The following is a 27,209-nucleotide window of genomic DNA, read 5'->3' as shown; positions in this document are numbered from 1 at the left end:
TTATTCATTAGTTTAGTCATGAAGAAATATTCCATGAGTAAACTACCAATACCGCTGCCTCAACTTGCAAAGTTGAAAAAAGCAGAAGGCGGAAAGAAAAAAAAGACAGTTTCTTTCGCTGGTGATTTTGAGCCTCAAACTCTCAAAAAAAATGATAATGACGCCAACAAAAGTCGTGTCAACAGCGTTATGAAAGCAATGTCACGACAGTCACATAACCACGCTCCAGATGATCTTGAATCATCGGTGAGACATATAAGTGAAATCACGAAATCATTTTATTTCTGTTCTATTTCCTTACAAATGTCTTCATCATTAACTTTGAATCTTACGTTCACATTTTTGTACAGAGCAATGATTCTAATGAAGAAGATACCACGACAGTTCCGGTGGATGAGATTGCTCGCCCAGCATCACCTCCAACAAGAAAGGCAGATCAGGAGTACCTAGAATACAACCTGTTTACGGGACCTCATTCCACCGCTACTGGTTCGTTTTTAAAATTACAAATATTGACCTTGGTGACGGTGTGCCCAACTTACTTACTTACTTAGTATTTGTTTCTAAGTAACATAGAAACATGGGTTAACAAAACTAGCAAGCTTTCAAAAGGACAACCATTGGTTCCCATTTAATGATTAATGATTTATATCTGATACTGATAGCTTCCTATCCAAATATTTAAAGTCCTTTAATAATAAATGAATGTTGTTTTCAGAGACCCTAGCAATACTAAAGTGGCAGAAGTATCTCCGGACAAAACAAGAAATCCGGATAGATCTCAACAAGATATTGACAAAATGTCAAACTTACTTTGGTAATGTCGGTGTAGGGTTCAATTACAATATTGGTAAGTCTTCAATAGATCTTTTGTTTTGGTTTTGTTGCACTTTTTGCTTTTTTGTATTATTAGAAACAGAGTAATCTCAAGAAATTTCATTCCAAGACAATTGAAAGGCCACAAAAAACTAATATTGGGATTTTTAAATTTCCTTTCGACGTCAGGTGACGAAAACTACGTGAGACGAGAGTTGGGGGAAAGCTGGAGAGAACGGCGAAAAACGGGAGTTATTTGCGCTGACACTGAGCAAGATCAATTTGTAATAGATCAGGAGGTCGCCATCGGTAAGTTAATCTTAATCTAGGTTGCATACGATTGACGATTGTTCTGAGTCTGATATTACTTCAACGTGCAAGTAATCAAGTTTTGGTATTGTAAGCAGTGAAGGAGTTATTTTCTTCGGAACTTAAAAATTATATCCACATATTATATTTATGGATATCGCGAAGATGCTCAGTAAGCAATGAATTCGTCGCCGATCACGCGGTTCATGATATTAATTAAGTAATTATACTTATAGTACAGTACAATGCACCTACGTACAAAACTCCAAATCATACTTAATAAAAGTTACTCAAGCAACGGAATGCATGTTTTTGAGCTAACACGTTTGGCTGCACGTTCTTTTTATTCTGAACATTAGGTTTGCACTAAACCCCTGGTTTCCCCTGAACCCCTGATTTCCCCTGAACCCCTGATTTCCACTAAACCCCTGATTTCCACTAAACTACTGGTTTCCCCTAAACCCCTGATTTCCCCTGAACCCCTGATTTCCACTAAACCCCTGATTTCCACTAAACTACTGGTTTCCCCTAAACCCCTGATTTCCCCTGAACCCCTGATTTCCACTAAACCCCTGATTTCCACTAAACCCCCGATTTCCACTAAACTACTGGTTTCCCCTAAACCCCTGATTTCCCCTGAACCCCTGATTTCCACTAAACCCCTGATTTCCACTAAACTACTGGTTTCCCCTAAACCCCTGATTTCCCCTGAACCCCTGATTTCCCCTGAACCCCTGATTTCCACTAGACCCCTGATTTCCACTAAACTACTGGTTTCCCCTGAACCCCTGATTTCCCCTGAACCCCTGATTTCCGATTTCCACTAAACTACTGGTTTCCCCTAAACCCCTGATTTCCCCTGAACCCCTGATTTCCACTATGACTAAACCCCTGATTTCCACTAAACCCCTGATTTCCACTAAACTACTGATTTCCGCTTAACCCCTGATTTCCCCTGAACCCCTGATTTCCCCTGAACCCCTGATTTCCACTAAACCCCTGATTTCCACTAAACTAGGTACTGGTTTCCCCTGAACCCCTGATTTCCACTAAAACCCTGATTTCCAGTTGATATGTCCCCGGATAGACAGGCAATGGATGAAGTTTCTCGAGATGCAAAGAAGATTGCTCACAGGGGCAACATGAATATGATGATATCTGAGTACAAACGAAGGTAAAATACTTCTGTATTTGTCATTCGCGTGCTTTGGTCGTTATATGATTATAATTATAATTATAATATTATATTATTATGCATTATGTTATGGATCATTGCCAGCCAATAAGCTAGCACTAATGTAGGGTCTCTTACAATCTACACATCTTACTACTACACACAGAGGATAATTGTTAATTAGGTTCCATAATTGTTAATTAGGTTCCATATTAGTTAACATGTGATCTTACTCTTACTCTCTTAGGATGGTTAAAAGAGTCACGGGACTAGAAGAGCTTGAAAAATGGATAGTGACCTTGTCAGAGAACGTTGAAGAAGAAAGCTTGGAAGAATTGGAGGATTTCATCGATAATTCCTACGAAGAGTGAGTAGAAAATAGTTAACCATAGTACATATTGCTCCTTCATAAAGTTGTTCATTATTTTTCAAAAAGTCACACTTTATGTACCCTGTATACTTCATGGCCTAACAAGAGTAATTAGTGAGTTAGTAGATAGTCAACTCTTGTTAGATAAATAATTAGATTTGAAGCTAAAAGGGGTCTTGGGTTGCATCATTACATTGGTGATCATAATATATTCTTGTATGACCAAATTAATGTTTGTCAACTGTTTTTATTAAAGTTTCAATACACAAATAAAATTTGATGTCAGCCAGTAGGTCACTAGGTGCGGTTCGATTCAACAACAAATTACCGACTCAGTAATTTCTCATATCTACCACTATCTATCATTTAATCAATTTATCACCAAACCCTAGATTTACGAAAGGAAGATACGAAGCTAAAGCGATGGTAAAACAAATGAGAAGGCTCCTGAGAAAAATGGGAGAGAAACACCGCATGCTGCAAAGTAAGTGAAATAATGTAGTGTGGCTCAAGGTTCAGGCTTTATATGGTCAACAGTTCGTTTTAACACTTCTTCTCTGATAAATGTATAGGAGGAATATAATAGGAGGAAAGTGGATGCCGAGATATTTTTCAGACCACGATCATTTAGATCATTCTTTAACCGTTTATCATTGTTCGGGTGTTTTATAGAGAGGTAAGCTTTGATACGAGTAGGTATTTTTCGGGGAGGCTTGGTCGGTGTTGCGCAAAACTGCGGTTTGAACGTCTTTTTTGAATACTAAAGTTAAAGTTTATAATTTATTCATACCCAACAGACAGGATGAAAGTGACAAGCAAACTGAAAGAACGAGCAGCAATGGCAAACAAGAACCTAAAAATAGACTACACCAGCGTTCAAACCGTTAATCAGAGTTTCGAACAGATCATAAACCGTCAACTTGTCCTGATGTCTGCAACAAAGTAAGTTTTTTCGAAGTAAGGAAAGAGGAGCGCTATGTCTAAAAGTGTCAGTTGTATAAGATGTCATTAATTTCTTGCAAATAAACACTTTTAAAGTACATGACATGTCGGCGTCCGTATTAAATGCAATTCATAATCAACACTGCAATCTAAATCATATTAACCTACGTCAAAACTGTTTGAAGCATTTTTGGCATCAGCTCTGAAGTCTAATTAAAATTACTGCCGCAAAAAAAGAAGGTAAAAAATTCCGATCTACGTTAAGTCGCACTCGTTAAATGAGATATGCCATACATTGTACTTGTAGTGTCAACTACAGCTACAGAACGGAAAATATTTTAAAAATCAAGAACAGCACAACACGAATCATGGTCGTGTTCAGTGTTCACCCACAAGCCGGTTACACATCATCTCAAGCTGCAGGGCCGCGCCATTTTGGTAAAGCACTTTGAAAAAAACATATTTTAAGAATAACTGTTGCAATAATATGTTACTGTGTTAAACTTAGATAGTTACAAGAGGGGTGGGTGGGTCGTGTTATACATATCTAATATGGAGATCCATTAGCAGCTGTTGTAATTAATCTTTTGTTGAATCCACCGGGCCCAACCCGCACAATATTAAACCAATAAATCTGAGTACTTGTTTAGAGGACTCACATTATGCACAGTGCAAATTAGTTTAACACGAACACATGTCCGCGTCAGAACACATGTCCGCGTCAGACTAAAGTTTGGCAGATTGAATGAAATATGATTCGCGAAACTGAAAGAAACATGCGACATAGTCCGACTTATCATGAATCAATGTGGATTTAGCTATGAATAGCTAATTCCATGTTACTAGTGATACCTTCAATTCGGAACACTAAACCGCGGATTCCAAGAAATCAGTTTTTTAAACAGATTTCTAGCAAGTCTAGACGGTTCCAATGCAAACTAAAATCAATCAATTTAAAATGCACCCCCTCCCTCACTTTCACACCCCCTCCCTCACTCCCACACCCCGCAATCACACACTAATCCCACAGAAAGATGTCACGTGAATGTGGGGAGAACGATGAAAAGCTCCGGAAGATTCAGCAACACATGATGAGATGTGCGAAGGAGCTGAGTGACGATAAGGAGGCACTGTTCCACAAGAACCACATCCTCAGTGTGGAGAGTCAGAAACTTAACGATGTAAGTATCAGTTAGATTATAAGATTATAGATTAGAGTTTGCTAAGTGATGATAGATTATATGTGAGGTATCCACATTGTACAGCTAATCTGCCCATGTTTTACCGATCGGCCGGTAGTTATTTGTGTTGGGATTTTGTTAAGCTTTTATTAGACCGGCCTTGATAAATGGCTGGTGGTACCGGTATTTGCCAGTGGGTGGTATTGGTAGTGGGGCCTGAGGCTATTAAACAATAATCATGAGCCAATTTTACATACAAAATCAAAAAGTTAACAAGACTAAACTCAAATCCAGCTTATGAACAACAAATCTGGATATAACTTTCCAGAAATTCTATCGGGTTCCTGCAGAAATACATGTTTGAAAAGGATCAAAGTGAACAATGCATCAACAAATAAGTACTTTTCTTTTAGTGCGACGTCAACATGTAACCATAACCCGTCATGATAATTACAGCTGAGAAGAATTAGCCGTTTGTACATATTTCCCATTAGTTAAATGTACGCATGTGACTACACTGATGGCAGTGGAGTACAAGAGTTGAAATGCGTGGATTTGTGCAATGAATATATAGTGATTTGCACAGAGTGAATCCGTGTGGAAAATGAAACATTTATTGCTAAACGCTATAGTTTATGACACAAGTATTCGCTTGTTCCTACACTGGCTTCCTTACCGATCATACAATGTCTCTAATTACTAATTAGTCAATTAACTACTAAGTATACCAAAATCGCTGCATCATGTGTCAATTAATTAAAATCAGGCACCACTGTAGTAGAAGCTAATTAACTAATTAACTAATTTTTCCATTGACCAACTATTCTTCAGAGATGTAAGATAGCAGAGGAACAGCTTGAGTTCTATGAGAACAAGGTTGGTCTGGAGAAACACCAAGCCACAACCGAAGCTGGCAAGACCGTGGACATTCTAACTCAGGAAATAGAACAACTTATGTCAGCGAATGAAACAAGTGGGTTCTACATAAATCTAATTACGCACTAATGTTGAGCTGTAAAGAATCGCTTAACTGATCATTGTTATCCTTAAATTCTTATGTTTAATCCATGTGCGCTGACGTGATTAGTTTCCATTTTCGCCATTGTTATGATCAACATGTTAATCGGTGATTAGATTTTACTACATACAGAACTTTCATAAGTTAAATCACATCGTCTCTTTCTCTGCAGTGGTGCAAGAAGAGAAAGCACTGAAGAACGAAGTGGTGGACCTGCACGACCAAGTGTTGGTGCACGAAGTAACGAATGGGGACTTGAGGAAAGAGATTGTGGACCTTAAGGAAAAACTTGAGAATATGGAGTTCATGATGAATGTGAGTTGTTCTGTTAATATTTCCGAAAATCAGGTCAATGGAGCTCTTAGCACTGTTTTAACTTAGCTTTAAACCAGTCGCCTAAGGCAATTTTGATTTCTACAAGTAAATTTACCGTTTTGTATTTGCCCTGATAGTACAAATTTCTACTAAATAAGTAGAAATTATTTTCTAATAGGCAAAAAATAGACCGTGAAAACGCGCGAAACGTTAGAGATCAGATATTTTAAACAAAGAAAAAAATTGTTGCCGCTTTTTGATGAAAAGGCTGGGCTTTCCATGAATAATGATCTAGATTCTACCCACATTTTTACATATATATATATTTCATGATCCTGGGACACTGCTATCATAGGGCTCGTTCACATATTACGTAATCACTGAGGGGGAGGGAGGGGATTTCTAAATGATTACCTACGCTAGTGTAGTTTTATGTGTAAATCTGATTAGTATAATAAGTATAACAGGGGGAAGGGAGGTTAAAGATTGGCCACAAAATGATAATTACGTGATATGTGAACGACCCCTTAGCTTTCTCGTTAAAACCGTAAAAATTGTGGACTCTTTGCCGATCGGGTTTCTTATTGGCGCGGTTGAGCCAGTGTTTCCGTGTAATAACTATAGTTTAAAGACAAAGTATTGCAAACTGCAATCAGATTGCCTTAGTCCAAATAATGAAGCTTATCTCAAAAAATAATGAACCATTAGTACTTATTATAAACCGTTCGAATTTATACTGATTTCTTTTTTCTCGCCTAACACTCTTGATTCTTTCTTTTCAAAGATCAATAACGCTTTGTTTTTAGGAGGAGAAAAGCAAGTTCATGACTGTGGAAGAGGAATGTACTTTACTTCAAGAAGAGGTTACTAAACTTAACTTTTTAACCAAAATATGTAATACTAGTGTAACCCGTGCCTTGCCTACCGCGGCCGGGATTTCACTATTGCAGTTAACGGGTGATACTCGTAAAATATCTGTTCCATATATTACCGTCGACGAGTCCAACTCGGCGCGCGTCCTGGTACTGGTAGGTTGTAAACCTACAATATTGCAGTTGAAATACAAAAAAATTAAACTCACCTATTATATTCTAAAAACGCATTACATACATTTCCGTAGTTAAAACGGTGCAAAAGTATGAACTCGCTCTGTCCAAACACACCGCAATTTAATTATGAATGCTCCTCACGTATCTAATATTAATACTTGGTACTGGTAGTGGTAGGCAATCTTGAGGTCCCCTGCCAAATTACCTAATTATATATCAAATTTGTTTTGGAGGGAAAGAGAGCGAGAATGGGAGAGCAAGTGAGACACTTTAGTATCACATTCGGGTCACAAAATGATCAATTAAACCACTTACCACCGGTCGATTTAAAAAACCTTAATCATTTGGCTTGGTCAGAGTTTTGTCGGCACTATACCGAAAAAATCAGCCCCGTAACTCTTTCCGTTTCAATCGATTAAGCTGTTCGAAAATTACATACGAACAAACGAACGAACACACATCTTTAAATTATTAGTATGGATTATTGCGCAAAAAATGTTCAAAAACTACATTCAACCGCAATATATGGACCTCTTGACGCGAATCGGACTGCAACCATTCGCTAAATAGGCTCTGCCTCTGGCAGTACCATATCTAAAGAGACTTTAAATAGCATAATACTGAATACACGAAACTTTGAAAAATGCGTCCAAGTTTGGATATCTGGACTGGTAGTACTAGTAAGACATTAATATTATAAGTATAACCGATGTAAAAAGTAAATAAACGCTAAATATTATATTGCTGATTGCTCCTTAATTAGCTTATTATCTGTAAGAAGATGACGATCAGACCTCATTAACATTTAATAAAATTAAATACAATTTCCACTTTTCATTTATAAAACGATAGCTATGGCTTCTGGTAGACAAGGCAAGTATGCCCTCGCAAAATTCCATCCGTTATAAAATGATATTTAATTTTAAAGTTACCTTGGGAGCTTGGGTGCATTTATAGTTATACCAATTACCAGTAACCAGTAGCCTATAACTCTATAAGGACAGTACTTGAACATTTAATATAATGTGCGTCGATGCACTATAAATATAATTTCTCAAGAAAAGCTATCTCAGAAAATACAAAAGCTGTACCGAGCTGAAATTCTTTACTGTGGTAACACTGACGTTCTCAATCGCTTTGGTCCTCTTTTGTTGGCTAAATGCCAGGCAGTCTGACAGCTTTATTGCTTTATTGATACTACGCAGCCGTTTAAGGTGAAATCTGAACAGGCGTAATAGCTCGAGAGTGAGCCTGTAGGTCGGTTACGTGATGCATTTCACCTGATTTAGGAATTACCATTTAGTGTGGCGGTACAATGTGTGTTCTCAAAATATAACTTTCTTGATAATGGGACTTGGCATGAAATAAAATCATTGGCAGTTAACAAGCATCTCTGGCTTCTAGTTCTCCTTCCGTACTTTTCTTTACGGTGTAATTAAGTTAAAAGCATTAGCACGGTTGCTGTATCTCCCCGATATTGGAGGAGGTTATTAGCGCAAGATGTTCGCTATCTCCTCCCCCACGCAGCTTATAACATTTCTTAATACCATTTGATGTTTATTTCGCGTGACTTCTCAACTTTTCACTGATCACTACTTGACTCATATTAAGCAATTGTTTTCCTATCACACCACGGCTGCTTCAAAATTGCCACTTTTTCGCAATTCGATTTTAAGCTCCTGAACGCTTCCCGGCAAAACTCTGTGAGTAAAACTCGGATATGTAAATAACCATGCAATTGTGAAATAATAATGAGATTTAACATCAGTTGTTATATGTACAGTTACATTCTTCATATTCAATCAAATTAATTCCAAAACGAATCCATAAGTACTAACAAGCTACAACAAGTGGTCACATGCTGATCACATGCTGATCTCCCCGGAAAACCAAACATGTCTCTTAACCTCCTGAAACTCCAGTCTCTTCCTGGACACAGGACACAAACACCCCTTCAAGAACCTAATACAGTTTGTGGATACCTTGCTAAACAAGTTCTCAAGCTGCTGAAAATCACTGGCTGTCACAAATAGGGGCCGTCGAGCGAAGACCATCTCGAACAAAATACACCCCAGAGACCAGACGGATCCGTGGAGAGGAAGGTGTTTACCGGTGAGGAAGTACTCTGGCGGGAGGTAGGCTGGGTCTGATATCTCAGTGATGTGAGGTTTGGAGGATTTGAGGGTTAGGGAAGCTTCCTCGAAGTTGGACAGTTTTATCTTTAGAGTATCTGTAGGGTGGAGTTTGTTAGATCAATGATAGTACTGATAATTAATGTTAGCAAATTATGGAACCAATACACCACTATTGTAGCCGGGTAACTAATTGAAGAAATCTCATTGTTCTACACCGAGACTTTTAGAGACTTTGTTGATGAATAACATTAAATACCTATGATTTAAAACTGAAAAGTGTTCACAGACCTGGTTGAATGAGTATGTTGTTAGGACAAAGGTTACGAGGATCCACATCCTTCAGATGACAGAAGATTAAGATGTTGTACAGCTGCCTCATTATCTCCCTGAAACGAATTCACGATCAGTTACACGTTCCCACAAGATTTAACCGGAAAATTAGAACTGCTGCATGCCGTTATAATCTGCATGGAGTTCTATGATTGGGCCACCGCTTGCGTTAGTTCATGACTGGTCTACTTTGTAGGAGGACATTCCAATTTCAACAAATTCAGAAATCTAAATAACCATAAAGCTGAATAACTAAAATAGTTTACCTTGCTTGAGTCTCGGAGAGCGCACCATGCTCGGCTATGTAATCAGACAACGTGCAAACCCCTTGCGCGGCTTCAAACACCATGAACCACACTCCTGTCAAGGAAACATAAGTTAGAACATGATCTTTATCAGCTAGAATTAGTAACCCAATAGCAGACAAAATAATTTGCTGATCAAATAAGAATACATATTTTGTGCTACTATAGAACCATCGAAAGTACGACCACAAACCTGATTCAAAGAAGAATTCCTCCCACTTCTGAAAGATTGCCGGGTTGTTGAGTTTCTTGTTTATCAGGATCTCATTAGGTACCATTATGTCCTTTTGCTTACTATACTCCCTGGATTTCCCCTCCAATACCTGAGCAGAACCTTGTTCATTGTTGGATCCCAGAACCACGTTAAGTAATATAATATATCTTTATTACAAATGCTTTTGCTATTAAACTGGTGATCGTTTATAAACGTCATCTTATACTTCCGAAAATAATCAATACAAAATACCCATAAGCGATTATTGCTCAGGGCTTTTAATTTCATATGAGCAAGAATCGCTTATGAATAGTATGACTCGTGATATTGTCATCTCGCACATACCTTGACAATGACTTCTTTACCGGTGACGTATCGTTTAGCAAGGTACATCTGGTGCAGGTCGGTGCTGGAGATCTCATAAAGTGGCTCAAAGTCATCGAGGAACATCGCTGAACAAATAATATTGGGTTAAGCGCATATTAGCTTCAAAATAAGATAACAGGAAACCGAGAAGTTTGACCTATAAGAACCGAAGTTTGAACATAAGCATGAAGTTTAGAAGATTAAATAAAGTTTGAAACTGTGATTTACCAACAGGAAGGTATATAAAACAAACAAACAAGTAGGCGCACTGCAAAAGTAAAGGACTCAATAACACCAGAAGGTTTTAACAATATAAGGTAGTTTTAACAACACAATGTCTGCAGCTATATAAAACCCCGCCATATAGGCCTTCTCTCAGATCAATGACCTGACTAAAGACTATTAAAGCACAAAGCAAATATAGGCGTAGCCTTCAAAGAAAACATCGCAACCACTTTGATCATATTATCAAACCGAGAAACCAGGGTTAAGGAATTACAAGGATATAAAAAGAACTAGGTAAAATGTAAAGAGATTTTCTCTTCCTCTTTATGAATACCCATCATGTCGTATCTCTATAATCGAGCAATTATTAGATCTGATAGAGCTATAACAAGTTAACTTTCCCAATTAGAGATCATATCTTGATGTGTCTTCTTGAGGTAGATGGCAGTTGTCATGGTTCTCATATGTCATGTTGACAATTCTAACTACTTTTCTACTACTACTAACTGCTTTTCTATTACTCGGCTACTACTGATCAGATATGCAGTCATTAAAAATCAGAATGAAAAAAAGTCAGAAAAAGTCAAAAAGTCAGAAAATACCGCGGTTAATGGGCATGTGACCTGTTTTAACGTTTAAGGTACAGTATGCATGCAGAGTTTCCATTGTCATGAGTTGTAACTATGATGATTATTGCACCATTGTGGCTAACGATTTGTTTCGACACTTCCTACTGAGTAGGCCTTCCTGTGAGTAGGGCCTACTCAGTAGGCATATGAACTTAAAGGTAAAATATTATTAAAATTGGCTAGAAAAGATCATAGCAATCGCTTTAAAATTAGAGGCTGCAACTCTCCGAAATCGCCATCAGAGCCAAGCTACGAGAATTTTATCGGCGACACTGGTTGCCACAACCATTGGTCGACAATGGTTATTATATCTGAGTTAAAAATTCAAAAATCGCCTCAAAGAACTAGAAACATGCAAACAGTTGATTGATTGACAAGCCCTAAGGGTGCTACCAAGACCCTCTAGTTTTAAACAGTATAACGAATTCAATTTTATCAAAAAGTTGTTTCCAACCCCCAAATTAATTTGGAACTTCAAATACTTGAAAGGACCTGGACCAGTTCTGCCTATCAAGAATTTTAAGTTCTGCTTGCTAAACATGAATCACAACCGACCTTATGGCTAAACCTGACCTTCGATGATATCTCAAAATACCATAGGCGCCATACTCGATTAAGATTCATGGCACAATGGCGCCATTTTAAGATAAAGTTGGCACCAATGGACATTTTCTAAAAGAGAAAAGCCAATCATCGACAATGCATGAATGGCTTGGAGGTATTCTGACCTTACGATAGCAATAGCAATTTGTTAGAGCTTGACAAGGAGTAGTGTCAGCGTCACAAAGCAGCTACAAATATTAAGAAAACTCGCAGAATAGGCAAGTTTAAAATCGAAATCTAGGATGTCATGGTTACTTGTAAACCGACACAAAGACATGACAATCGAGGGGCTGTATAAAACAAAAATGCTAAACGTTACAGTTACTTCCGATACAGTTCTGTTTTCTATTCCCATGGAAATAAGCATCCAAAATTCAAATAAAAGGAAAAGTGCACTTTCACACGAAAATCACAAGCAACAAACTATAACACCTTGCATGAAAAGCGTGCCAAATATATAAGGTAAGTTCGGGAGTAAAATTTGGTTTAAGCATGGGGACTGAGACGTAAAACTGTAAAACAGCTACAAAAGTAACGTTTCAAGTTTAGAGTGATAAACATAGAGATTGTTCACAGGTTCACATCGGGCGATTAAAATTATAGAGCTCCGTCATTCCGTCAATAAAGCAACGTGTTGTTTCGTAATTGTTGTTTAAATAATTTTTGTTGACGACAAAAACATACTTATTATAACTGGGGACTATGAAAACATTAAGTATGAAATAATGGCGCAAACGATATCGGCTCGCATTTCCCTAAATACCACGTGTACAATCATTAGATCAATACGTCTCCCAATCAAGCCAAGTTACTGACTGCATAATACCTTGTGCCTGACAGGTTTCTCATCGATTCTTATCAATTTACATGCTATATCATATGATCTGCTTCCTGATCAATTACAGCTCTGTGCGTCTAAAAAGTTATGCAAAGAGCTCATTTGATTAATTATATTTCCAATTAGCATTTTAATGAATATCATGGGAAAATCAGTGCTTAATTGGAATTGATTGGGTCTATGATTTGGTTTAAAACTAATCATTAGTATGAATTGTAGTTAACGTGAATCCAAAACTTTATTTTTACCTCTCGCGCACGAGAATATCATGTTCATAAAGAACAAACGTCACATGATAACTAATTATTGGTAATAGTGTTTATTACCAGTACATTGTTCTCAAAACTGTTGCTTAATATTAAATTCAAAGGTAAACTGCCCTTCGTATCCAAAAATAATGATTAAACTACATCCCTTCTTTCTGCCCAACTAAAACTCTCAAACAACCCCTCAGAACTTAGCGCTGCGTGTAGCGAACAGCACTAAACCGGAAGTAGCCCACAAGACAGTGAGTATCCAGTCCCTGGAGAGTATCCCCACATCCCTCTCAACTGTCAGCGATACAACACCCCAACAAGATGCGGAGGTTGTTTATGTGGACAGGGTCGTGGAGAACTACGATGCTGAAACTGGTTAGTTTTTACTTGATTAATTAGTTAATTAATTAGGTAATTAGTTACTCCGAATACAAATGATTTGGAGATCGTTTTGAGGAAGCTGGTCGAAAATCTTGATGTTATCAAAATCTGTTAATTAATTTATCTTATCTTATGGGCTAGTCAGAAAATGACGATTTTCTGCTCTACATTAAGTTTTAAAATTACCTCCCACATTTCTGTCAGATACGGATGATTTAAACGTAGAAATGGGCTTGACAGCAGAAATTGGAATGACAACAGATACTGTTGAATTTGCTGAGGACAAGAAAAGAGGTAAGTCACGTCAACAATGAATTTATGAGGTGTTAGATGTACATGTTAACAGATAAATCTACTAATGGTGCTTGACAGAATTAATTTAATGTTGGTGGACAGACAAGCTATAAAATAATCTTATAACACTCCATTGTACATTAATTTAACGACTCACCTTAGGACTGACAAATCCTTTCGAGACAGACCTACTTGCAGGAAACATGAACTTCTTACAAAACGTCAAATTAGGGAAAGAAAGGAAATGTTAGTAATTTCAATCTTTGATATAATAATTATCTAAATTTAATTAGATACGTTCATGAGAAACAAACTATTTAATCTGAAACAATGATTCATGAAACTTCACGTGGGACACCCATAAACACAGCACGGCTTTCAAACTTCCTAAATTTAACTTGATAATAATAACGAATGATAAACCTTTAAATGCTATATCTGCAGCCCAGCCGGACCACAGTGACGGTAACAGCTATGTAGCAGAGAAGAGGAGGGTGCTGGATACTCCAGGTTACACTCAGATGATAGTTAACCGGTTGAAGGAGGAACGACAGAACGATACGAGTAAGTTCGCTGTGTAAGCGTAATAATAATGATAGATAATGATAAATTATGAACAATGTTTTCTCGCATTATATTTGTGATAATTCATTCCTTTGAAATAGCATTTATTTTCGTAACATTTAACAACGAGAATTTTAGTTTCGAGACATTTTAAGTCACAAGCTTGTTCCCTCAGAGAGGATGTCGGACTATATTCATCGAGAAAGAGTGAGGACCGACGCGACCACGACAAAGTTGAAACATGAAAACAAGAGAGTTTTGAAAAGGCTCAAAATGGATATGAGAGGTGAGTTACCGTGCAAACATTCATAGAAAATTCTAGATTCTAGTTTATACCACTATCCCACTATCTACTAGGAATAAATGTAGAAATTTGATAATTGTATATACTTATATATATATATACTAATAAGATAATTGTATATACAAACTAAAAGCTACAGAACTCTACTATTAATTTGAATGTTTTAGCGATGTTGCTAGCGATACTGAGACACCGCAACAAGATAGTTGAGCTATTCCACAAAGGCGGAATAGAACTAGAGGGACTCATTAATCCAACTATAGCAGAGATAAAGGGTGACAAGAGCGATAAAACATCGGTAAATAACTCCGCTTCTATGTTTATTGATAAGTGCTAAATTATGTATTAGAAGACTAGGATATTGGGCCTAAGACCAACTTTCAAAATAATCGGATGACAAAATAAATCGGTCCACCTCTGTTTTCACACATGGAGCAACTTTGTCATGCAACCTTGTTCTATTTTTACATTTTTTACACCCTCATGCCCCTATTACGGGTTTACATTATCTACACTGGTGGCCGGGTGCTTGGTGATCGTTAAGACTTTGTCACGTGATAGAGATCGAACAATGAAGTATAATCATCTGTTTACATCAGAATAGAATAATAAGGACTTATAGCTGAGTATCTGCGTGATGAACCCTATATAAGTTCCTCGATCACATGTGTAATATGCTTGGTTTTATATGAAGATTTTGTGTAACTTCTAGATGAAAGGCTCGAATAGGTAATGGTATTGTCCAGAATTGTGAGCGTATTGAATGACGAATATCGTGTTTCAGGTCTCGTTGAAGCACACAGCTGTTGAGGTTATAAACAGTCTCGACTACAATTTGTGTATTGGACTCAAGGAGATGCATTTGAAAATAAAGGAAACTGTCGAGAATCAGAAGGTGCCATTTTGCTTACTTTTATCGCATATTTTATTTTTTATACCAATTACAACATAATATCTTTTTGTTAAGGGTTTTAGAGCGTGTATTAGAAACAGTCGTAGTAGTAGGTATTAACAATCACTAATCAGCAATCTAAAACCATTTTCTCTAGAAAACAGAGAAAAAGCTGGTAGTAAAGAATAAGAAGCTGGAGAAGAACAGCAAGGCAGTGGAGACTTTGGAGTCCAGGATGCTGCAGCTGAAACGGGACACGGAGAGACTGAAGTACAGAGAACACTTCACCAATGAGAGGTATAGAGAGCTCCTGAAGAGGGAGGAGGACTTGGAGCGGGCTGAGGAGGCTCATGTTGACAGGTGCGTTATAGTTAACTTTCACTATTGTTAAACACAAGGAAATTTAGTTACTTCTCAATATTATGACATGTAAACTATTTGTGTTTATACTGGTGAATGCTACCAGGATTGAACAACGACTCAGCGATATGTGGACTAAATCGACCACGGAAATAAAAGATGGTCTGGACGAAATCCTGCAAATAAAGCAACCGGAGGCTATGGCAAACAAACGCCTGAGAAGAATGTCCCGACCCCACCGACCCAAAGATCGAATGACCAAAACGATCGAGGTTGATGCCATGGAAACTGTGGACGAGAAATCTTCTTTGTCAATGTCAGGTTGGATATTGCAAATATACATTGGAATATTGTTTATCCAGAAAAAAAAGTGATAAAACAACTGGCAAATTTCCTTAAAAAACAAAGACGACAAATCTCAATTGAAATGATAAACAGATAAGGATATAATGGACAATTTCAATAACTGGCATTCCTGCAGTGTTGGAAACAGCGATTTCAGAGGAGGAATCCTCTTCAGAAAATTATGAAGAAGAAGATGAGGAGATGCCTGAGGTAATGATCACTCGTATTACATTTACATGATAATATCGCGTGATGATTCTTCTTGAAACATGTGTCGTTCTGAATTGTATGAGAATAGGAAATGAGACGAATCTGTATGAAAGCATGAGCTCTAATATTTTGATCGTCTGTATTCTACTAGCTTTATCAGGAAGTTAGCTTGTTAGTTCTATTTTAGATCGTACACTTCACCCTGACTTCATTATCAGCTGAACCTGCAGCTGAAGATAGACACTACGCAACAACAACAGCAGAGTTACCTGCAACAGCAGACAGGCGCGGTTAACAACGCGAATGAGCCTGAGGCAATATCAGGTCGACCTCACCAGCGACAAAGGGCAAATACACAAGGGCTCCAACAACCATTTGCCTAAAGTAAGTCAAATATCAACTATCAACATCTTAACCTGTAAAACTGTTGAACAGACCAATTTATCCACAAATTCAACCACTGAGCGCGGAAGAGCCTGTCCAGACAAAAGCAGAGAAATGAAGCATGTAACAGGGGAGGCAGTATATTAGCGATAATTAAGATGGGACAAAGCGAGGTAGATACTCTCCTTCCTGCATACACCCAGAGAGACAGGTGTGGTAGTGATATCACGTGACTTCAACATGAGTATTGTAGCTGCTGTGGTGCGTGTCACATGATAATGGAAACAAGAGGCGATGTGGAGATAAGACGTTGCAGACATGCAGGAGGGACCTGAGATAAGGAAGCGCAAAGTTATAAGAGATAAGCTATTATTAAGAGATAGGTAAGCCATATTGTGAAGAAAGTGAGGACTTGTGATGCAGTGGGTGCACCAGCAACAAGAGATGGCTAGACTTAAAAGAATAAATATTGATAACATCTGGCTGATGAAAGGCAATTGGAGATGGATAGAAATGTCAGACACAAACTTTGAGAAAAACTGCTACTAACAAAAGTCAAAAACGGATCAGTCATTCACGGACGATTGTTAGTCTGATACGGCAAATAATTGTGATTAATGGAACAAGACCTCAGGGGCGAGGGACGGCGAAACAAAGTGTGGCTGTAATCGTAAGGGAAAGCTGGGCACTGCCAGAACAAATTAATCGAGTAAACTTATATGTAACCGATTAGTTCTCAAATAATCACGACCCGAAACAATTGTACTTTAGAAGATACTCAAGACCAGCTTTCAAGGCCGGGTACCGGTGGTGTAGTTACGAAAAACCGAAAATAACAAGCAAAAGTATCAAGACATACTGGTACCCAAAATAAGCAAACATGACCCGCAGTGTCACCACGATTACTGAAACCACCTCATTACCTCTGTGTACGATGTAACTACCTTAATTGCACCAATTAAGTTCAAGTCCAGGAAACTCTTTCGTTAACTAGCAGTCCCTAATGAGATAAATTAGAACCTCTATGTTGACGGCTGAGTCCTTTTCAGCCTGAGAAACTTTTTCAACCATATCAAATTGTTAAATTGGTATCAATTATGCATCGTTAAGTTGGTATCAATTAAGAAATTATGCATGTCAAACAATTTAAACTGGTGTAATTTGATACCAAACATCGTATTTTCAAGCAAGGATTCATTTTATCAACGCCAAGCAGAACTTGAGAACTTTTTCGTTCAACAAACTACCACGGCCACCTTGCCAATTTCATCACATCAACAATCGTGCCGTGGGTGCGCAAGTTTAATCGAAGTGCTTTCCAATAAACTGTGATAACTTATCGATCGTAACCTGTTCATAGTATAAAAGAATAAAAGTATAAGACGACTACAGTCGTCTGATAATTGTCATTTCCAATCATGAATTGCAATCGTTTTCTCTTTGACAATTGCGTCCATTTCATTTCAATCTCTGGTCAAGCGACTTTGAATAATAAACGAAAAATTCCCCCAATTGTCACTAAGAGGAGAAAAAAGTTAAATCGGTGTAATTACGTCCGTAAAAAGGTGCTTATAAAGAAAAATTGGTTATCGACTTTGGATGTTTTTGCCAGATTCTGCCTGGTCTGAAACTTTCGCAGCGTGTGCAGTGTGTCCCTCCTGGGCCGCAACGTGAGACAAATATTTTGCTAATTATAGTTGCACAACTGATAACGGTCAACGAACAGCTTAAGGTGACTTATAGTCACTAGATATAAAATATAGATGGATACTTAACTCCAATTTCACAATTGCAGAGTGAAAGTGAGTGGACAGAAAGGAAAGCGGAAGAACTCAAAAAGTATATTGAGGACTTTGAAACTGTCAAGCCTTCGACAATTAATCACGGTAAGTACTAAGTTCCCTAATTTCACATACTTTCTCCTTCAAACAACTTTGTCTGAAACTCTGATTAAAACCTTTAAATTCCTTCAAACCGTTATTTTGAATTTCCAATACCCTTACATGTTACAGTGTTGAGTGTTTCCATTTATATTTCGTTTCCTGATTTCCTCAGTTACACTTTACAGTTCAAAATACTTATTTGTCTTCTGGTAACATTTTATTTTACTCCTATCGTTATTTGAAAATTAGTCTAGTGTAAACAGTCATATCTGTAAACTGTAGAATTTATATAATAGTGATAAATTACATGTTCCTATGACTCTGAGATTTCCATCATATAATTATAATTCTAACTCAAACCAGCTAATTCCATTTCTTCTCAGGAGAAGACCACAAGTTCCTTCATTTCGACTCGTGTGTTGCTAAGATAGATGACATGTACAAGACCATCCTACAGGGAGATCCCGCTAATGATCGCAGGAAGAGGAGGAATGCTGGAGTCGGGGCGGTATGTAACCTTCTAACATGCCGCACATACCGCACATACTATTACTATGCATCTAGTTTAATCTTCCAAGATACTGGATTTAGTGATTAATGAATTATTTATCATTTGGAATCGCTTAGCTTAAAGTTTTGACAACATAGTCGCCTTTCATCCATGAAGTGCCCGCGTACGTTCGTGGGCCAACTTGTAAGTCCTTCAATATTCAATAACTCATACCCCAGTACTGCAGGTAGCGAACACAATAGAACTCTACTCGGGTCCCCACCAATCCCGACAGAGACAGGAAATGCAACTAACCATCATGACAATGGACCAGGTCTGGAACGTATCCGTTCTGCGGACTGCTTACGAGAGCAAGCAGATTGGTATCAGGGTCTACAGCAACGCTCTCGATCTTATCAGGTTTGTGGGGGAGAGGAGGAGAGAGAGGGGGGAGAAAGAGAACGTGGCTTTACATTGCTTGAGAATCAAAAACATATTTAGCTTTCTTCACAATCACATGGTTCTACAATTTAATTTCGCCTTCATTTCACGTATGAGATAGATTATATGTATATTCGAGGATCTATATTCTCATTCTCATTGGTTTAACTCGAACATATTATACCGTCAATTTTGCAATTGAGATGAGAATGATTGAATTGCATATTGTTTGAACTGAACTGTCCCGAACCATGATAGCATTTGGACAACTTCAAAGCTGAGCACAGTGTCCATGGAACATAAGATGTTCGGCTAATCAAATCACAGTGTCCTCTATAAGTCTATACAGTGAGATGGTTACTAAGTACTGAGCATACAGGATCACATTATTCGAGCATTTGTCGCGTTAGTTTTACTGTGTGATATAGAATTGCACTTCAGCCCTCTACGTGACATATTCAGTGCACTAAATAATGTTGTTTTCACGGTCTTGTAGTTTCGGTCTGGCCTATTCAACGACTTGTTGTACTTGTAGAGATTGATTTGAGTTTTGAGGTGTAAGAAACAGTTTAGCTTAGACCATGTCGAGAGGATCGGGGAGGAGAGGGAAATTTGTCAAATCTTCGACAATAGAATTTCCTACAATTACTGAATCCGCCAGGAGGAACCTCGCTCTGAAGGAAGCTCGCTTCAAGCTGCTGACTAAAAGGATGTGTAGAGTTAACCACCTTATTGCTACTGAGAGTCTTCTTCATGAGAACGAAGGTTTGTGTTTTGGCGTTCTATAAAATTAGATACAACCGAATGACTTATTATAGTCATATAATTTTTATAATTAAAGAATGTTTGAAAACAATAACTGTTCGAATGTGAAATTATGATTATGATGCTAATTTCATTGATTGATAGAATGGCAGGATAAATTTCTTGGCAGGCCAGGTTGCAGCTTAGATTATGCTGAAAAAATTAATTTCCTCTTTTGCCAGAGATTACATGCGGCTTGTCAGATATTAACACCACTAATAAAAATGTTTTCCGCTAGATAAAAATGTGGAGCAAGAGGTGGTAAATGTGGTGATGGATAGACTCCCGGAGTTCCACGCCAGACGGACTCACCGGTACATTGAGAAGGTTCACAAACTAGTCAAACTCAACACTTACATCTTGGCTGAACAGGTAATGTATAATGTTTGGGCTGGGCTGTTTGTTTATGTAAGAAATCACATTTTTTAATTTATTCCAACATTTATAATCCTAAATTTCTTAAGAAATTCTAAATTTTATTAACCACACAATCCTCAATCATGTTGTGGTTTATTTATGCTTTAATTCAAATAAATCGTTTGTGGTATGGCATGTTTAAACTTACAAGCGCTCGACGTCATGTTTTCCTGAGAAATTCCATACGCATTAACATTATTTAAATCTACAATATGTTTAGAATTTGAAGTTAAACAGTATCTTAGAACAAACTGTTTAACCTAAAATTCCGAATATATTTTAGATTTAAATAACGTTAATTCTAAAACATATGTAATCTAATCCCGCTCTAGGTACGAGTCTTCCAGCAAATACGGGACTGTGATCTGAGTATGACCCTCCGGTTCCCTTATCCGATAGTGCAGGCTGAAGAGGAGAATAGGTTCCTCGGTGAGGCCGAACCAAGATTGGACAACATTAAAAGGAAAAAGATTCAGAATAGTACTAATATCACTTCTCGGCGCTCCTTAGTTAAGGTTACTGTTTATGTTGTTTACATTTCCTCGGTTTGATTTATATATTTACCTACCCATATAAATATTGGTTAGTGAATAGCATCGGTTTACTAATTTTTGTTCAATATATTGTTCAAATCTTGAAAAGTTGGAAGACCGAAATTTATAATTTATACAATAAATGAACTGACGAAGTAGTAAATGTTTTGTTAAACGGTTTGTTGATAAGTGTACTTTACAATTACATTATATTATTTATATTTTTAAATTTATTAATTTTTTTAATAATATTTTTATAATATTATTATTATGTAATAATATTTTATTGATATTTTAAATTTGAAATGGAATAAAATGAGGTATCTATATCCCGCTCACATGATTAACCAACAACACAAGGAAGGTGGTTAACCATGTCAGAGCGGCTGACTGTGAGTGATGTGAGCAAATGTGTAAAACTAAAAGTGAACAAAGTATAACTCATCATAAGGCAAAGACAAAATTAAATTATTAATATTATAAATTACAGATGCAGTTTCCAAGTTCTATGGACGCAGTATTGACTACGAAGACTTTTGCCACTAACACGTCTGGTGGACACAAGCTGTGGAGGAACCCTGCCCTTGATGGGATACCAGTAGAATCTAAGGCTGAGGTAGTTTGTTTATTGCAAGTGCAACACCAATACATTAATTATAATTGATGATAATATCCAATTGCCACCAGACAAGAATCGTTTCATAGCATCCTAATATGATTAATCATTGACTTATTTTCAGCCGATGTCCTACGCTCTAGTCTTGGACTGCAACGCCCTACGTCCACACCAAGACGTCTCCCTACCCATGGCTAAACTCAACCCACACAAAATAATACCGTCAATAAACCCTAAAACTCTGGACGTAGCTAGCTCAAAACCCAGCTCCGCTAGTTTTACTCTTCCACCTGTAGTTGAGAACTACTCGTCGGTTGATAGCGGGATAGGATCATCTAACTGTGTTTTAGACCCTGCAAAGTACATGTGAACCTTACGGTACTACAGTTTGTTATCATGATGGTGGTGAGGAGGGGATGTGTTGCCATGGTGATTTGGAATGGTTTCGAAAGTGCAGCTGTGCTCGCTTTTCTAGTTCCCACAGTAGAGCTGTTGTTATCGAGAGATCTGGAGGGACTATTGAATTACAGTGTCCACTCAAGACTTGATAATACCTGATTTTGTATATATTTTATTCATTTATTTATTTCCAGTTGTTATTTGATTAATTTTCTTGTTTCTCATGTAAGGACACCAATGATGACTTGCTCAGACGCATAACGAAATGTCATTTATATTCAAAGCGGGTTTTGCAGTCAATTTCGATTCAAGGGGTACACAGTGATATATAATCTTTTTAAAGTTAAAAAATAAAAATGATCTTAAACGCATGGAAAAGATCTTCAACATGGCGATACACTCACATATATAAATTAAACCGCTGAAAATAGTTCCAACCCTTCAAAAATTAAATTTGTTTAAATCGCCTCTGGTCAAAATTATCTGTTCTGAGAATAACATACAAAAAAATACTCTTTAAAAATCATCCGACAAATTACGATGGCTACCGTTTTGTTTCTATTGAACGATTATCAGGTAAATGGTAAAATAATATCTCTGTCACAAATACACGCATAACCTACCTACTAGACAGTATCCAGATAGTATCTAGAATATAGATACTATCTAGATAGGACCTAGATCCTATTTTCCATACAGTTAGACAAGCACAAAATAACGAGCTTCCATTATCGTTCACATACCATTTCCTAGGCTTTCTACAAAATACATCCCTTCTTTAAGTCCCATACCGGAGTAATATCTGACAAGACTGAAACCGCCTTACGTCATCACGTCACATTGTTTGGTATTACGTCATCATACCACTGTGACGTCATCATACTACTATGACGTCACCATACCACTGTGACGTCATCACACCACTCACTAAATCACTTTGTCAGTACAACAGCTCTCGCTCGCCCTTCAGTTTCATGAGGAATTGTAGGGAAATACTGTAGGCGGGTAACATAGCCGCATTGGTTGGGAAAGCTCTCATCAAGGTAGCTGATACTCCTCTGTACAGTCCTGATTAAATGTTAAGGTAAATTAGTAGATTAGTTTTTGGGAGGCTACAATATTTCTTTACAGCGAAAGTCAAAACAAGCTGGAACAGTAGTAAATGTTGTGAGATCCTGGCTTTTATTCAGGACTGAAAAGTCACATACCAGCCCATCCAGTCTTGGCTTTCATGCACTTGAAACAAGCGTAAGAGCTGGTATACTCTCTGGGCCCGTTCATTCCATCAATCTGTATCCTACTCTTAACTACGTCTATCTGAAATGTAGTGTGTTAAGATCAAGAGTCATCAAGTTGCTGGTCAAGGGCAAATCATATTTTCCATTGATGATAATACCAAATTGCCATTTTTAACAAGAATTTCGCCGCGGTTAAACCACGCACGATCAATTTTCCCTACGATGTACTTGTACCATTAACTCATTGATTCTTTAGAGTGAAAAGTATGACTGGAAAAAGTGCACCATATTTACAATTTACATACTATGTTTTTTATAAAAGTATAAATGAGTGGGATTCGTGCATGGCAAAAATTGACGATTTATTTGACCAACGCAGCGCTGCGCATCAACAATAAATGAATCCAGAAAACCGCGGAAAATAACTTTGCGAAGGAGGAATTTCACTGTAATTAATTAACTCATGGCTAGCGTCGCGCACAGCATAACAGACGCTTCCTATACACATAATTATAGGGGAGTGGTCTATATTGCGAAGGAGTAGACTTTTGTCATCATCGCAGGTCCATCGGGCCACCTCATATATCCAAACCCGATTACTTATTCCCTACGATCTTTTTGCCTTCGGCAAGAGTAGGGAAAAAAATCATCTATTTTGTGTATTTTTAGTGTTACGTACCGGATAGTTGATACCCCAGGACAACATTCCACTTATTCCCCCGGCTAGAACCATGTGCATAGAAGTCAGCTCGTCTATTCTTTTGTTAGGGCCTCTAAACCACTGTATCATCCATTCGTACCTGAAACATGAGTAGAATAAGTTCATGTTCATAACTTAACTTCAAAAATAGTGAGCAATGCTTTAATTAATAGTACTTTGAGTACAAGGACCTCCCATTAGAAATGCTAAAAATTCCCTTGTAGGAAGAAAATCCTCCTTGAAGTTGATCAACTATACAAAGCTTGTACTGACGTTGCAAAGTAGAAACCAGATGATACAAGTTCTCTGCTCACAGTTATACCCAAACCCCTCCTCATTCCATTGATTCCCTCCGTTTTTAATATATGTCTAATCACCTCCACGTTGCCTAGTTTCTTTTCTGTAAAGAATTCACCAGTTAATTGAGTAACGCTGTTAGGAAGATATACAAGAAAAAAGTATCGTCATTCCTTGTTGGAAATATATTTTAATTGAACCATACCATCATATATTATCAAATTATTATTATGCATATAAAAAGTACGCTACAGAAGATCGATAAGTACCTTGCACGGAACTTACTTGATTTTGTTCCGGCAACTTGTAGTCTGCACTTTATGAGCTCTGTAGGACCGCTGATAAAGCCCGCGAGGAGACCAGACACTGATCCTGCTATGTAGGTACTCCTGGGGAATCAAATAATTAACATTAACAAGGTGTAAGGTATGTGAACTGTCAAGTTAACCATAAAGCAGTTCCTCTAATTGAAATGCTTTTAAGTTACTATACTCAATCCACGGATTTTCTCGTACGATTTAAAGCTAATCTGACTAACCGAAACGGCCCAAAGTCAATTATAATCCTGGATTTCAATGAAACTGAAACTTACGATATTTTAGGAGTCTCCATGTCCGTGTCAACATATGATAGTACCCCAGTGTAACACCCAAAGAAAACAGCGTTCATTGCACTGACACTGGCCATCGGAGCCAACATACCCTTGTACAATGTCCGAACCTGAAGGAGAAATTGTCGTACAATATAAGTCGTACAATGATTAATGAGTAAATGGTGGTATTTTTTAGCTATAGGACTTGTGAAATAAACTTGTGGATGTTGATCAGAAGTGATATTTTAAAAACCCGGAAATAATTGATAAGATATTGAAAACTCACCCCTTCCTCCGTGATAATCTTTGTAATACAGTGAGTGAACCCATTGTATCTCTGGGATGTCTGAAGTCTGACCTAAAACCGAAAGTAAGATTAAAGCAGGGTCACAACTCACAGTGCAAAAACCAATAAAAACCGCAATATTGGTTTAATTTTTAACTAATACGATGAGCGAACTTAAGTTTACGTATATTTTTGGCTCGACCTGCATTGATTATTAGGGGTGTGTATTTAGAATAAATTATGTTAGGAGGATGTGATAAAATCATGTGAAATTGGAGAGTTCAAGGTGATGGCTGTTATTTTAAGACATCTGTGAGTGTACATTATATTGTTTTGCGCCCGCGACGCGCGCAAATCGGCTACAGTGAGTGCTTTTACAAAACTTTGTTCAACAAATTTATCTTAGCGCAGTCCATTTATCGTGAAACTTTTGTAACTATATTTCTATATAAGTATATAGTAGGTAAACACGCCTACTCATTCGATATGCAGAAATGATACTTTCATGGTATTTCAGGGGGCGACATTCTTACAACTATTAGAATAAACATTGTTAATCATATCATCGCATAGTAATTAGTAGATGGCGTCTGTCTAATAATAAATACTGCATATCAATTAATCTGGTAACAAAAGCCTCTCAAGTCATAACAGTATGAGTGCAAGTATGCCGGCCGTATCAATAGTACGGAAACAAAAGAACACGTACGGTAGAAATCGTTGCCAGAGTAATTCAACATAGTGTTCAGTGATGAGCTCCATACTGAACACTACAATGTTAAAAACCCACGCTCAGCCTTACGAAATCTTGGATAATTCAAGTCACACACGAATCGTAATTTCATCACCTCTTTCATTACCCGAATTCAGAGTAATTATTCCCATCCCAAATCTAATGAACTTTCGCCCGAGTTGTGTCCGGAAAAACCGCATCAGTAATTCTTAGAGACCGAGTAGATATGTAATTTCTAAAGTTCTAATAATCATTTTAACTAATGACTTCACATCAGAGGTCGCTATGTTTCACTTTGTTGGTTCGAAAAAAAAGAAAGGGAAAAGCTCTTTGATATGCTGATATGCAATCCATATTCGGTAAACAGACGAAAAATGATCTTATAATATATCCAAATTAACATGAACGCTTAACATTATTCACTTCCAGTGAAACTCTAACTACGTTAAAAGTGATGTAATTCATATGGTGGCGCCGCCCCGTCTGCTTTAAAGTAATTACAGGAAACAAAATGTCCAACAAGTCTACCCTATTCATCGAATTGATTCAAGTTTTGGTTAGAAGAGGAAAATACCTTTTCTAATATTTTGTTGTCACATTCTAAGGAAAAGAATATTACACAGTGGGAAAGCCCCTGATTGGACGCAGCAACTCTTAGTTACTGTTTATCTAAGTAATCTAAGTAAACATTATCTAAATATTTGGTACAAAGAATGCTTGTAAATCACATACGGCCGTTTAATATGTGGCTTTTTCAACCTTTGATCTTCATATATTTATATCTTTATATGTGTAGAGGTTGGTGTTAACCGGGATCTTGAGGACTAGTCAGGTACTTATTTAGACGTCTGATTCAAAGTGAAACGCGTTATATTAGTTCGATTTCTTAAAAGATACAGTCAGCAAAGGTTTTTTTAGAATATGGGAACTAAAATCAAGTTCATTTGTATCTTACAAATCGGATAAGTCA

General features: G+C 37.4%; 4 protein-coding genes across 5 annotated transcripts in view; 2 read left to right on the top strand and 2 right to left on the bottom strand.

Annotated features, from left to right (window-relative positions):
* LOC134818881 (uveal autoantigen with coiled-coil domains and ankyrin repeats-like) lies at nt 1–18,675 on the top strand. Its single transcript, XM_063828582.1, has 24 exons — nt 1–246; nt 351–489; nt 719–850; nt 1,006–1,125; nt 2,194–2,299; nt 2,547–2,666; nt 3,062–3,153; nt 3,467–3,611; nt 4,642–4,792; nt 5,624–5,765; nt 5,983–6,125; nt 6,932–6,988; nt 13,274–13,451; nt 13,662–13,751; nt 13,914–13,997; nt 14,196–14,315; nt 14,491–14,601; nt 14,787–14,917; nt 15,404–15,514; nt 15,669–15,871; nt 15,978–16,192; nt 16,353–16,426; nt 16,645–16,810; nt 18,606–18,675. Exons 1-23 carry the CDS (start codon nt 19–21, stop codon nt 16,807–16,809), a joined length of 3,057 nt encoding a protein of 1,018 aa, XP_063684652.1. The 5' UTR covers nt 1–18; the 3' UTR covers nt 16,810; nt 18,606–18,675.
* Nucleotides 8,753–10,726, bottom strand: LOC134818884 (serine/threonine-protein kinase pim-2-like). 2 transcript variants are annotated; one of them, XM_063828588.1, is made up of 5 exons: nt 10,504–10,726; nt 10,138–10,267; nt 9,906–9,999; nt 9,598–9,695; nt 8,753–9,404 (listed from the first exon to the last, which is right to left on the bottom strand). In XM_063828588.1, exons 1-5 carry the CDS (start codon nt 10,606–10,608, stop codon nt 9,040–9,042), a joined length of 792 nt encoding a protein of 263 aa, XP_063684658.1. In that variant the 5' UTR covers nt 10,609–10,726; the 3' UTR covers nt 8,753–9,039. The 2 variants fall into 2 exon arrangements, with proteins under 2 accessions (XP_063684658.1, XP_063684657.1); XM_063828587.1 differs by having other exon boundaries at nt 9,906–10,267.
* Nucleotides 18,676–20,072: 1,397 nt separating the features above from the next.
* LOC134818886 (uncharacterized) lies at nt 20,073–22,593 on the top strand. Its single transcript, XM_063828589.1, has 5 exons — nt 20,073–20,389; nt 20,667–20,800; nt 21,178–21,360; nt 21,869–21,994; nt 22,119–22,593. Exons 1-5 carry the CDS (start codon nt 20,206–20,208, stop codon nt 22,362–22,364), a joined length of 873 nt encoding a protein of 290 aa, XP_063684659.1. The 5' UTR covers nt 20,073–20,205; the 3' UTR covers nt 22,365–22,593.
* A 134-nt stretch (nt 22,594–22,727) lies between these two features.
* LOC134818887 (mitochondrial substrate carrier family protein S-like) overlaps nt 22,728–27,209 on the bottom strand; it is a 111,541-nt gene continuing 107,059 nt past the window's right edge. The window contains exons 4-10 of the mRNA XM_063828590.1: nt 25,507–25,578; nt 25,221–25,348; nt 24,914–25,017; nt 24,605–24,731; nt 24,311–24,431; nt 23,602–23,710; nt 22,728–23,461 (exon numbers count right to left, since the gene is read on the bottom strand). Of these exons, the coding sequence (XP_063684660.1) occupies nt 23,334–23,461; nt 23,602–23,710; nt 24,311–24,431; nt 24,605–24,731; nt 24,914–25,017; nt 25,221–25,348; nt 25,507–25,578 (789 nt within the window). The 3' untranslated portion in view covers nt 22,728–23,333. The remainder of the gene's footprint in view (nt 23,462–23,601; nt 23,711–24,310; nt 24,432–24,604; nt 24,732–24,913; nt 25,018–25,220; nt 25,349–25,506; nt 25,579–27,209) is intronic.

The sequence above is a fragment of the Bolinopsis microptera genome, chromosome 7 (assembly GCF_026151205.1).
Source record: "Bolinopsis microptera isolate Bmic1 chromosome 7, MBARI_Bmic_1.0, whole genome shotgun sequence".
NCBI classification, from domain to species: domain Eukaryota; kingdom Metazoa; phylum Ctenophora; class Tentaculata; order Lobata; family Bolinopsidae; genus Bolinopsis; species Bolinopsis microptera.
Note: the sequence above shows the minus strand (reverse complement) of the source record. Positions and strands in the feature narration are given on the sequence as shown.

What these genes read in the sequence shown, in the direction of transcription:
- LOC134818881 (XM_063828582.1), top strand. Translation starts at nt 19, where the DNA reads ATGAAGAAATATTCCATGAGTAAACTACCAATACCGCTGCCTCAACTT. An exon ending in GAACTACGATGCTGAAACTG is followed by an intron (nt 13,452 to 13,661) that starts GTTAGTTTTTAC and finishes CATTTCTGTCAG; the next exon opens with ATACGGATGATTTAAACGTA. An exon ending in GAGGAGGCTCATGTTGACAG is followed by an intron (nt 15,872 to 15,977) that starts GTGCGTTATAGT and finishes GAATGCTACCAG; the next exon opens with GATTGAACAACGACTCAGCG.
- LOC134818884 (XM_063828587.1), bottom strand. Translation starts at nt 10,608, where the DNA reads ATGTTCCTCGATGACTTTGAGCCACTTTATGAGATCTCCAGCACCGAC. An exon ending in CTCTCCGAGACTCAAGCAAG is followed by an intron (nt 9,696 to 9,905) that starts GTAAACTATTTT and finishes AATTCGTTTCAG; the next exon opens with GGAGATAATGAGGCAGCTGT. An exon ending in CAACATACTCATTCAACCAG is followed by an intron (nt 9,405 to 9,597) that starts GTCTGTGAACAC and finishes TCCACCCTACAG; the next exon opens with ATACTCTAAAGATAAAACTG.
- LOC134818886 (XM_063828589.1), top strand. Translation starts at nt 20,206, where the DNA reads ATGTCGAGAGGATCGGGGAGGAGAGGGAAATTTGTCAAATCTTCGACA. An exon ending in TCTTCTTCATGAGAACGAAG is followed by an intron (nt 20,390 to 20,666) that starts GTTTGTGTTTTG and finishes GTTTTCCGCTAG; the next exon opens with ATAAAAATGTGGAGCAAGAG. An exon ending in CTCGGCGCTCCTTAGTTAAG is followed by an intron (nt 21,361 to 21,868) that starts GTTACTGTTTAT and finishes TATAAATTACAG; the next exon opens with ATGCAGTTTCCAAGTTCTAT.